At 53.1% G+C, this 11,903-nt stretch overlaps 1 protein-coding gene across 1 annotated transcript; it reads right to left on the bottom strand.

Moving 5' to 3' along the window:
• Positions 1–3,091: 3,091 nt before the first annotated feature.
• LOC149525455 (uncharacterized) lies at positions 3,092–5,092 on the bottom strand. The gene is made up of 2 exons (XM_089775997.1): positions 4,334–5,092; positions 3,092–4,138 (listed from the first exon to the last, which is right to left on the bottom strand). The coding sequence occupies exons 1-2, from the start codon at positions 4,881–4,883 to the stop codon at positions 3,675–3,677; spliced, it is 1,014 nt and encodes a 337-aa protein (XP_089632123.1). The 5' UTR covers positions 4,884–5,092; the 3' UTR covers positions 3,092–3,674.
• Positions 5,093–11,903: the final 6,811 nt, after the last annotated feature.

Genomic DNA, 11,903 nt, shown 5'->3' with positions numbered 1-11,903 from the left:
CCCCTCTGGCAGTAGCTCTGAAGCTGGGGAGATCTCTGTTCAGGCACTGACTCTGAAGTTTCCTATTGGCCGCCGGGGTGCTTGGGCAAGGGCAGTGTGCAGAGACACCCTTTCCTTCCAGGGCTGAAGGGATTTGCCAACAGCCACCCTGTAGCTGCTGCACTCTCGTTGCACTCCTTCCTGTGGTGGTGGCGCGGACCTGCAGGCCCTTTTAAATCACCATGGGGTGGCAGGCAGGGCTAGGAGAGAGACCTGGCCCCAAACTTTACTGGAGCCAGGTCCTTAGGCCAAGAATATTCCTGGTGCTTAGGCACCACGGGTCCATAAAATTCACCACCCCTGCCTACCTCTCCCCAGCCCTTCCAAAAAAGTGATGGAACTAGCATGTTGTATACAACCATTATATTGATCACTCTGGTTGTGTGTTATACCCTTTTCCCCGCCTCAGGGGTGTTTTAAATATTTGGATTGTATGACCTTGGGAGGGCTGTTTGTTGCTCTATTTGCATAGTGCCTAGAATAATGAAACCCCGTTCTTGATTGTTTCCTAGGCACCACTGTAACAAACATTATATAATAAACAAAGTACATGGTGTCCACTCCAACTGAACCAGGAAGGAGTTAGACCCCTTAATGTGACTGAAAGTGGTTGATATGTACACTGCAGAGTTAGAGCGCAGAATTTGGAGATGAGAGATTTAATTTCATTTCTTAGTTCTGAAAGACTAACCATGTAGGCCCAATAGGTAGAAATGTAGCTGTGTTAGTCTGGTGTAGCTGAAAAAAAAAAACAGGACTGTGTAGCACTTTAAAGACTAACAAGATGGTTTAATAGGTGATGAGCTTTTGTGGGCCAGACCCAAGCTCATCACCTATTAAACCATCTTGTTAGTCTTTAAAGTGCTATACAGTCCTGTTTTTTGTTTCATGTAGGCCCACATATGCCCATCTCTAGAGGAGGAATAATCATTGCCTATATTACAGGGATAGTGGGAGGCGTAATTCATTAATATTTGTAAAGCAGTTTTGAAATTATTGAAGGATTAAAATGAAATGTATTACTGCTATTTCTATACAGCCTGCAATATTTGGACTCTGTCTGCTAAAGAGGCCCCTGCTTGTTTTCATTGGCAGCTAGTTTTGCTTGATCGGCCTATGCTCGAAGTCCTGTAACAGGATCTGTGGGATTTGGGGGTCATGGCTCCTTTAAGCCAGGTCCCCTCGCACAAAAATTTTTCATTTCCAACTTCCTCCAGACAAGGACAGGAGAGAGAACTATGCAGTCCTTAATCTAATGTCTTTAGGATCAAGTATCTTCCCTGTGAATAAGCAAGGCAGGTAATCCTTTATTTTCTCTTTCTTCCTAATCTGATTTTGATTTCAGGAGCTTCCCAAATTAAGAGGGAATAAAGGATATTTCTTGCCTGAGTTTACTCAAATTCTTTCTATGCTCAGAAGGTACCCCTGAATTCTCCACGCCCCCTAGCAACCCAATGGGCTACAGACAGCTTCTTCCTCCCTGCCCACCATCTCTTGTTTTCACACAGCATCGTTAACTACGGAGGGTACGTCTACACTACAGCGCTAGTTCGAACTAACTTAGTTCGAATTAGTTAATTCGAACTAAGCTAGTTCGAACTAGCGCATCTAGAACTAAAAACTAGTTCGAACTAGCGTTTTGCTAGTTCGAACTAGCGCGTCCACACTGATTGGACGCAGGGGGGCATTTAAGGGCAGCTGAAACCGGTTCTGGCAGGGCATCAGGTCAGCAGTTGCTTTGTGTGGCTGCTATCTGAGGCTCGTGCTTAAAGGGACCCCCCCTGGACAGCCGGTTCTCAGCTTTTCCTGCTTGCTTGCCAACCTCGCCGAGGGACAGCAAAGCGTCGGTCTCTGTGCCCGTCTGTGTCGGTGCTTCCCTTCGGGGGGGACCGCCGCAGGTGGCAACATGGAGCCACGGCTCGCCCTGCACCTTCTGGTGCACTTTCTGGACTTGCTGCTGCAAGCCTGCCAGCAATGGCTCGAGGCTGCCTGGCACCACCTGGGGAACGTCAGCCCCCTGCCTCTCCGCCTGGCCGCCCTGGGGGCCGTGGAGGAGCCGCGGCGGCGCCCCGGCACCGGCGTGCCCCGCCGCATCTGGCGTCTGGACACCAGCAGTGACTGGTGGGACCACATCATCCTGGAGCGCTGGGACGACCGACAGTGGACCCAGAACTTTAGGATGAGGAGGGACACCTTCCTGGAGCTCTGCGAGTGGCTCGCCCCTGCCCTGCAAAGAAGGGACACTCGCATGAGGCCCGCCATCCCCCTCCAGAAGCGGGTGGCCATCGCCCTCTGGAAGCTCTCCACGCCGGACAGCTACCGATCCGACGGGAACCAGTTCGGCGTGGGGAGATCCACTGTCGGAGCAGTGCTCATGCAGGTACGGCGCTCGTCGGCCACCGAGCCGGGCTGTGGGGGGCTGCGAGGAGGGGATGGGCCGCCCCAGGGACAAAGGGGGGGGCGGGAGGAGGCGAAGGCACCCCGCACCGGAGGGGTCGGGCTGTCCCGGCCGTACTACACGCCGCCAGGGGGGTTGCTTCCGGGAGTGGGTCGCGGGGCACTGCCAGGGCACGCACGCTCCCAGCCACCCGGGCGCCCCACTGATTGACGCTTTGCTGTGTCTCTCTCCGCAGGTGGTCAAGGCCATCAACCGGGTGCTGCTCCGCAGGGTGGTCCGCCTCGCCGACCTGGATGCCGTCATCCGGGGATTCGGCGCCCTCGGCTTCCCCAACTGCGGGGGGGCCATCGACGGGACGCACATCCCCATCCGTGCCCCGGAACACCAGGCGTCCCGGTACGTGAACCGCAAGGGGTACTTCTCCATCATCCTGCAGGCCGTGTGTGACCACCGGGGACAGTTCACGGACATAAATGTGGGCTGGTCCGGCAAAGCACACGACGCACGGGTGTACCGGAACTCCTCCGTGTGCCAGCGGCTGCAGGACGGGACCTTCTTCCCCGACCGCCACATCAGGGTCGGGGACGTGGACATGCCCGTCTGCCTGGTGGGGAATGCCGCCTACCCACTGCAGCCGTAGCTCATGAAGCCCTACACGGGGCACCTCAATCCCTCCCGCCAGGCCTTCAATAACAGGCTGAGCAGGGCCCGCATCGTGGTGGAGGGGGCCTTCGGGCGACTGAAAGCCCGCTTTCGATGCCTCCTCACCCGTCTGGACCTGGCCGAGCACAACATCCCTCCCGTGGTGGCGGCATGTTGTGTGCTCCACAATTTGTGTGAGCGGAAGGGGGAGGCTTTCCTGCCAGCCTGGATGGCTGAGGCTGACCGCATTGGCTGGACACTACGGTCAGCCCCGCACCGCTGCTGTCCGGGAAGCCCAGCGGGGGGCCATCCGGATCCGGGAAGCCCTGCGGGAGAGCTTCCAGGTGGAGGAGGAGGAGGACTGACCTCTCCCTGCATGCCCCACCGGGGCCTTCTTCCACCCTACCCCCCCCTTCCCCTTTCCCCTCCCTACCTACTGTCAAATAAAGACACCTGTTTTTCAAACAAAAACGTCTGTTTATTTCACAGAACTGGGGTGGGGGAGGGAGGAATGAAGGTGGGAGAAGGGAGGGGGAATCCTGGGACGAGGGAGCTGGAAGGGGAGGGGAGGGAAGGGAGGAAGGGAAAGGAAAGCTCAGGGGTGGGAGTCCGGCTGCCTCTCCCGTCTCGCCACACTGCGGGTCCGGGGGCGTCGGTGGGGAATGGTTGTGGAGGGGGGGGCAGAGAGGACAGGGGGTGTGGAGGAAGCAGGAGCGGAAGCAGGAGCGGAAGCAGGAGGAGCAGGGGGAGCAGGGGGAGCAAGAGGGGGAGCAAGAGAGGGAGCAAGAGGGGGAGCAGGGGGAGGAGGAAATGGAAAGCGGTCCAGCAGGCTCTGGAGGTGGCCTCGCAGGGCACGGCCCTGCTCCTCCAGGGCCTCCAGACTCCTCTGGCGCAGCCTGAGGTCCTCCTGGACCCAGTGGTCCTGGAGACGGAGCTGTCGGTCCAGGAACCGGAGATGCCGCCTCTGGTAGTCCTCCTGGTTCCTGGCTGTCCTGCTTGCCCGGGCACGGGCGGCTGCTGCAGGCGGTGTGGTGCGCCCTGCAGGCCCCGGTGCTGCAGCTGTGGTGCAAGAAGACCAGCGGTCAATTACCCCAGGGGCCCAGGTGTGTGAAACCCAGCTCCCCTCTGCAAGGCCAGGGCCCCTGCAGGATCCCCAGCTGCTGCTCCGTGGTGGGCAAGGCCCAGGCGCACGGTCCCGGGGCTCCCTCTCGCCCCAGCCCCCCGTACACATAAGGGGAACACGAGGGTACTCACAGGTGGACGCCTCCCCGGCCTCTGATGATGCAGGCGAGCGGCTCTGTGGGGTGCCTCGGGGGTCCCGGGTCCTGGGAAGGCTGGCGGCAGGCTCCTGGCCCTCAGAGCCCTCCTCCTCCTCCTCCGTCTCCAGGAGCGGTCCCTCTGCCCCGGGGTCAATCATGTCCCGGGGGGCAGGGACGGCATGAGGCCCCAGGATGCGGTCCAGGGCATGGAAGTGGGGGCAGGCCTCCGGGTCAGCCCCTGGCAGGCAGGCCCGGGAGTAGGACTGCCGCAAGTCCTTAATTTTGCAGCGCACCTGCTCCCGGCTGCGCTGGTGGCCCCTGGCAGCCAGACTGGCAGCCATGCGTCCGTAGACGGCCGCGTTCCGGTGGCTAGTGCGGAGATCGTGGACATTGGAGGCTTCCCCCCAAACCTCGATGAGGTCCACGATCTCCGCACTTGACCAGGCGGGCGCCCGCCTTTTGCGCCCCCGGGCAGGCTCCCGGGAGCCGCCAGGCTGGTCGTGGGGAGCAGTGGAGGGCTGGGAGCCCTCGGATGGCTGGCTCATCCTGTGGCAGGTGCAGGCTGTGCAGGCACGGGTGCTTGCAGCCTTGCAACTGGCACAAAGTGAGTAGCCAGCCCGTGGCCCTTTAAGGGCTCCGGGGCCGGGAGGGGGGCAATAGAGTTTCCCTGGTGTTGGCCAGAGTGGCCACCAGGGAAACCTGGGAAGCCTTAGCCTCCCACTAGTTCGAACTAAAGGGCTACACAGCCCTTAGTTCGAACTAGCTAGTTCGAACTAGGCGTTAGTCCTCGTAAAATGAGGTTTACCTAGTTCGACCTAAGCGCTCCGTTAGTTCGAATTAAGTTCGAACTAACGGAGCGCTAGTGTAGCGCCTAGGAAAGTTAGTTCGAACTAACGGACGTTAGTTCGAACTAACTTTCTAGTGTAGACATACCCTGAGTTATAAACTGACAATGTAAATAAATTAAGTGTTGCCCTTAAAGTCAGTCCTGTCAACACATAAAAGCATTATTTCAAGGCAAGGTGAGTTAGCTGGACCACCAGGGCTATAGGCTAAAGTTTGAGTTAGCAGCTGATGAGTTGTGCTAAGACAATCACTCATTCTGTGCAAGAAACAAAAAACAGGACTATGTAGCACTTTAAAGACTAACAAGATGGTTTATTAGGTGACCTGAAGATTGGCCAGTTAAAATTAAGCAGATAAGGATCAAAGTCAATAGATGGGGCGGGGGAAGGGGGAGGGGGATTACTAACACAGGAATCTACACAAAGAGCTGTTTGCGCCTTCATTGGCTAATGGCCTAGCCACCCCTCATCCCGATTGAGTCCATTAGCATGAGAATTGAACTTGCAGATGAACTATGGGTAGGATCAGGTGGACACTGTATGACTATAGGTCTTTAAAACTAGTCCTCTATATTAATAGTCTTACTCTGCTGCCTCTAATGCCTGCATGGATTCCCTTGCAAGGAGGAGCCAGGCATTCTCTTTCTTCCTACTTCTCAAAAAAAAAAATCATATCGAAACCAGACAGATTTAGATAGAGCCAGGAAGGTTTTTTTTTTTAATCTCTTTACGGTTTTTTTTATGGCTTTCATTGTATAGCTCACAGCACTGAAACATCTCTTCCTTCTTCACAAATAAGTGGCTATTTTACATGGCTAGGGGTCAGCCCTTCAAGTGCGCATTTACTTGGCCCATTTTTTTAAGTTAATAAAGAGGAAGATAGATTCAGAGAGGTAGCCGTGTTAGTCTGTGACTTTAAAAACGAGTAATCCTGTGGCACCTTAGAGACTATCAAAAATATATATATAGTATCATGATCTTTCATCGGCAAAACCCACTTCTTGAAATGAGCTTAAGAAGTCTCTAACATGCCACACAAATACCGTAAGTGACTTAAGACAGTCCCTATGTGGTCAAGTGCAGATCCTCATTTTGCATTTGCAAAGAGGAAAGACGTTCCCTCCACAAACTTGCTGTTGACTAAAAGCTCTTTGCTGCCAGCGGTTACTTTCTGACCAGCACAGTGGGGCTGGCCTGCTGTGCATGTGGAACTGGAGCAGAGACTGCCTGCAAAGGCTACTGTTCCAAATAACTGCCTCCTTTCAGCTCCTGGATAGGTGGCAAAAACTGTGCTTGAGACTATTAAAAAACCTGAACCACTGCCTTAAATAGCATCTCTGTAAATGTCATTCTGACCTTCTTTACATTATTAGCTGTAGCACTGTACAGAGAACAGATCCTATTATTCCAAAAATAATTTTACATGATTGGCTCTGTTAGTTCTCTGTAAACAATCTGTGCTTTGTCCCCTTTCCCTTGTGGTCAGCCTGTTGATTTCTGAACCACAGTTGTGGTATCATGTTAAGAGATTTCATGAATACTGTAATTATGCAGGTCACTTGGCTCAGTAGCTCTCTTCTAGTTGAGTATTTACTATTATGCTTCTGGATAGCTCATTTTAGTTTAACATCAAATCACTGGAATCCTTCGCTTATTTAGAAATACAGTAAAACTCTGGTGGTCCAGCATCCAGTAGTCCGGTACGCCTGATGGTCCGGCACCAACTGCAACCCGGAAGTGCTCCGGCAGCTGCTTCAAGTTGTTAGAGTAATTGATTAACTGCGGCTGGATCCACAGCTGACACGCAGTTAATGTAACTTTCCTCTCTACTGCCGGGAGGGGGGGGCCAGGGAAAGGTAGGGGTCGGTGGGAGAGGGGGAGGGGGAGCAGGAGGGGGCGAGGGTGTGCCAAAGCAGCTGCATTCAGGACGTTCTGGTCAGTTACAGTCACTCCGGCTGGATCAACAGCCGACACGCAGTTAATGTAATTTTCCTCTCTACTGCCGGGAGGGGGGGGGGCAGGGGAAGGTAGGGATCGGTGGGAGACCCTCTCCCTCTCCCTCTCCTTCCCCCTCCCACCGACCTCTACCTTCCCCTGCCCCCCTCCTCCCGGCAGTAGAGAGGAAAATTACATTAACTGCGTGTCGGCTGTGGATCCAGCCGGAGTGACTGTAACTGACCAGAACGTCCTGAATGCGGCTGCTTTGGCACACCCTTGTCCCCTCCTCTTCCCCCTCCCCCTCTCCCACCGACCCCTACCTTCCCCTGCCCCCCCCCCCTCCCGGCAGTAGAGAGGAAAATTACATTAACTGCGTGTCGGCTGTGGATCCAGCCGGAGTGACTGTAACTGACCAGAACGTCCTGAATGCGGCTGCTTTGGCACACCCTCGCTCCCTCCTCCTCTCCCTCCCCTTCTCCCACCGACCCCTACCTTCCCCTGCCCCCCCTCCTCCCGGCAGTAGAGAGGAAAATTACATTAACTGCGTGTCGGCTGTGGATCCAGCCGGAGTGACTGTAACTGACCAGAACGTCCTGAATGCGGCTGCCTGCCTGTCACCGCCTCTCCTCTTCTGCTCGCAGGCTCTGCCTCCCTGCAGCAGGAGGGAGGGTTTGGCACACCGCCGCCCCCTCTTCCGCTTCTCCTTCGACGAGACCCGCCCCTGCCAGAGTACCTCCTGATAGTCCGGCATTTCTGATAATCCGGCACCACCTGGGTCCCAAGGGTGCCGGATTATCGGAAGTCTACTGTATTGAGTACTAGAAGATTTAACAGGCGTTGCTCAGATCCTTAACCCAATTTTTTGGTTTTTAGAAAATAAAATGAAAATATACTTCATTTAAATCATTGGTCTGGGGATGATGGGTTCCGTTTGCAGGCTGCCCCAGGAAGAGAGCCTTCTCTGTCTGCTGCAGCTTAAGGCCAAGTGAGAAGCACCTCTCCATGGTCACTGCAGCTCCAGTGGGGGCAGGTCTAGTTTGTTTGCCCCCTGTGCTCCCCTGCCAGAGTGAGGAATCCAGCAAACTTTACTTTTCCTCGCTTTGTCACGAGGAGGGAACAACCAGCAATGTTTCCATACAAATCCTGCCCTCTCTAAAGGGCATGTGGGGAATGGGAGGTTGGAGAACCTGCCTGGTGACTTTGTCTCTTTTCTGCGTGGCTTTGAGAAGCAATCCCACTCCAGGCCATCCCATTTTCCTGGCACAACCAAACTCTCACCTTGCTTCAAGTTATAAGAGGAAGTTGCGTACTGAATTTGTTGCTCCTAGCTTTTACTGTTTAGGAGCACTTCTTGAATAGACAGACACAGACAAGCTCTCTCAAATATATAGTAAATGTCACTTGTATGGAATGCTTCTGAATATGCTCTAATTTAGGGGTTCTCTAACATTTTATGAATGGGAACCACATCTTATTAGAGATTCATACATCTCCCTTCTAGGCAGCATAGTCAGGACAACTTATCTCTGATTTGTGATCATGTAGCCTTCCTCTGGTAATTCCAGCAACTGTTGATATAGAAAACTGATACACCATAACCTTCATACTCCGGATATCCCGAATTTGGGAAATCCCGTGATATGGACCCAGGCAGGCAGAAGTAGCTCTGCGCACTAGCCCTCTGCAGTGGGGGGCAGTGCCTCAGAATGGCAAGGAATGCAGACTGCCAGGTGAGTGCCTTAGTCCCATCCCCTCACACCTTTCCTGACTCAGCAAAATCTTCAATCCATCAAATCCTGTTTCCCAGGGTTGCTGGATGAAAGAGGTTCAAGTGTATCGGAAAAGTAATGTGTTAGCTGTTTGCTGAAATTCAGACGTGGGAAAGGAGAGTCAGCTATTTGGATACCTCTACTTCCATCAACTTGCACAAGTGAAATAGATAACAAGTGGGTTAGATTTCTTAGACCTTGTAGTAGAACAGCATCAAGGCTTTGAGGGTTTTTAATAACCCACCAATTGGCTTCTTCAAGTGTTCTTCTAAACCAATTACTGCATTCTTTCTTTCTAGCCTTCCTCTCAGCTTAAGATCTAAGCTCTTACAGAGTTCATGAGCTCTTCTGCAGCAGGGGAGGGGAAAAAAACAAGACTACATCTCTAATAAGCTCTTCATCTGTCTTTCTCAGCTGAGGGAGCTGTGTAGGAGGCTATGAAGTGTGTATACAATATGTAGGAATGCACACTGAAAACTCCAGAGTCTGTTGCCTGACTTCAATTATCTAAAAGATTTGATTGGTTGCCTCTGCAAAGACAGTTTTTTTGTACAATAAGAATAAAAGTCCAAAGGATTCCTGATCAGATGTTGTGTGCCAGTGATTATAAAGTATATGTAAAATAGTGACTTTGGAATGTAAAATTAGAGTAGGTGAAATATCAAGCTATTTAAGAAGAACAATATGGTGGGGTGGAAATGGAAAGATGGGTTATTACTGCTTCAGAATTTTTTCTGAACATAATGTGCAGTAGAGCAGCAAAGATTGTGTTGAAGTGCATACCTAATGATCTTTAAAGATAAAGGGGCATTCTATTTGAAGTATATGTAAACAAATGGACTAACATAGGGAATAAGAACATTAGATGTTACTAATTAATATGTTGTGACGGAAAATGTGGAGCGCACTGTAGAAAGGATAGGTACAACGTGGGTGAAAAGGGAAACATTTTTCATTTTATCAGTCTGAATGCACAGGTAATACAACTAACGACTGCAGAGTCTAATCATCTGGCAAAGACTAGCAGTGTGGTGACAATTGAAGAAGGAAATATGAATGTGAAGCCAGGAGATGAAGAAGCAAAATCAAGCTTGGAAAAGTAATGCTAAAGAATAGACTGGTTACTGAGTTTACCATGTTTCCAGAACACATTAAATAATACTACTTCCTGCCTCTTTGAATAACATAAGCTTGTCAAGTATCACTAAACCAGGGGTCAGCAAACTTTCCAAAGAGGTGTGCCAAGATTTACCCTCCTGCCATGCACCGTGCTGCTCTCCTGAGAGGTGGGGAGAGGCTCTCTCCACCTTGCATCCCGCTTGGTCTCTTGCCCTGGGCTCTGCTCCAGCTTTTCCTGGAGGGAGGGGAAGAACAGCACATACGCGCTTCCCTAGAAGCCCAATGTGGCACGGAGCTTTGGGGCTTCCCTTCCACCCACAGGAAGTTGGCACTGCGGAGGCGTGATCCTGGATTGCCAGCACAGGCTGGGATCAGGGTGGCCATTGCTGACCCCTGCATTAAACTAATCAACTTAAGCAGGGGCAGATGAGAGTTCTGTGGGGCCCAGGGCAGCACAATTTTGCAGGGCCCCCCCTTTGGAGAAAAAATAGAAAAAAGGCATCCCCCCTGTGCCCACTCCTCCAGTAGCCCTACCCTGATCATGTGAGCTACCCCTCCTCATCCCTTCTTCTAACACCTCCCTGTACACACCAGCCATACCTCTCTCCTCTGGTGCTGGTCCCTCCCCTGTAAGTGTCTGCCCTTCTGCTTCACCCCCAGAATCCCCTGGTACCTGCACCTTCCCTTACCCCTGCACCCTCCTGGTGCCTCCCCCTTCCCTCACTGCCCCTGTGCCCTTTGCCCTCTTTTTCCCTGATGCCCACCCTCTCACCACTCTCTGCCCCCATTCTGCTCATGCCCCTGTGCCCTCACACATGCCTTGCTCCATCCCCACCTTCCTCATGCCCACCCCTCCTTTCAAGCCTTCTCCCAGCACCTCCCCCTCTCCCCTTTAGCCCCCAATGCCCTTACCCTCTCCTCACCCAGCATCACCCTGTCCCCCCTCCCTTGACACCTCCCCTCCTGCCCTTTTCCTCACTGTCTACACTTGGCCCCCTGGCATTTGTCTCTCCCTTGGTGCCATCCCCTTTCTTTTCCTGACCTGCCCCCCTTCCCTCAGCACAAGCCCCTTCCTCTGCCACCCACCTTCTGCCTTCTAGTTTTCAATGCGGCTGCAACCCTGGCCGAGGCTCCAGACCATGTGCCGAACCGAGCGGTGAAATTCTGGGCCATGCGGTTTTAAAGTCCCAGGCCGTGACGTCACGCCACGCCTGGGCATCTCCTCTCTCAGCTGTTGCGGGGCGTTTCAGCATGCTGCGCATGCGCTCCCTCAGCCCCACATGGCCTGTATTGGCCAGCGCCGGGGAATTTAAAGTGCGGGGCTGCGGCACCGCGTCACAATCCCCTTCCTCCTCCAGCAGCCACCAGCCGGCCCTTCAGCAGACGGCCCACCGGGAAATTCCCGGTATCCCGCCAGACCAATCTGCCCCTGGCGCTGGCGCAGGGCCTATTGAAGCGGGGGGCCCAAGGCAGCCGCCCCACTCACCCTGCCCTATATCTGCTGCTGAACTTAAGTATGAACAAATATCACATCACGATAGGGATGTTAAATATCTGTTTATTGAATAACCTAGTTCATTAGTTGATTAACCTAATGAATTCTTATCGGTTACTTGACTAAATGCTGCTGTGGCAGCACCGCACAGAGCCCAGGGTCAGCAGGGGAGTCTCCAGCTGACCCTGGGCTTCCGCACTTTCGCCTTTGAAGTGTACACTTCAAAGGTGGACGCACCCTATTGACTAATCAAATAGTCGAGGCAAAAATGCATTGACTATTCGATTAGTCAGTTACCCGATACTTAACATCCTTAGCTGTCTGCCCACCGAGCTTGTAATACATTTTAAATGCAGAGGTTCCTCAGGGGTAAGTCCAGAACCTGGCACACACCAGGAC

Source organism: Pelodiscus sinensis, chromosome 2, assembly GCF_052426305.1.
Source record: "Pelodiscus sinensis isolate ZL-2025 chromosome 2, ASM5242630v1, whole genome shotgun sequence".
Classification (NCBI taxonomy): domain Eukaryota; kingdom Metazoa; phylum Chordata; order Testudines; family Trionychidae; genus Pelodiscus; species Pelodiscus sinensis.
This window is presented reverse-complemented; position numbering and strand designations above follow the sequence as displayed.

Excerpts from the sequence above, each read along its gene's own strand:
- LOC149525455 (XM_089775997.1), bottom strand. The coding sequence starts at position 4,883 with ATGAGCCAGCCATCCGAGGGCTCCCAGCCCTCCACTGCTCCCCACGAC. Across the intron at positions 4,139-4,333 it reads GGCCGGGGAGGCGTCCACCT|CTGCAGCACCGGGGCCTGCA; the intron begins GTGAGTACCCTC and ends CTTGCACCACAG.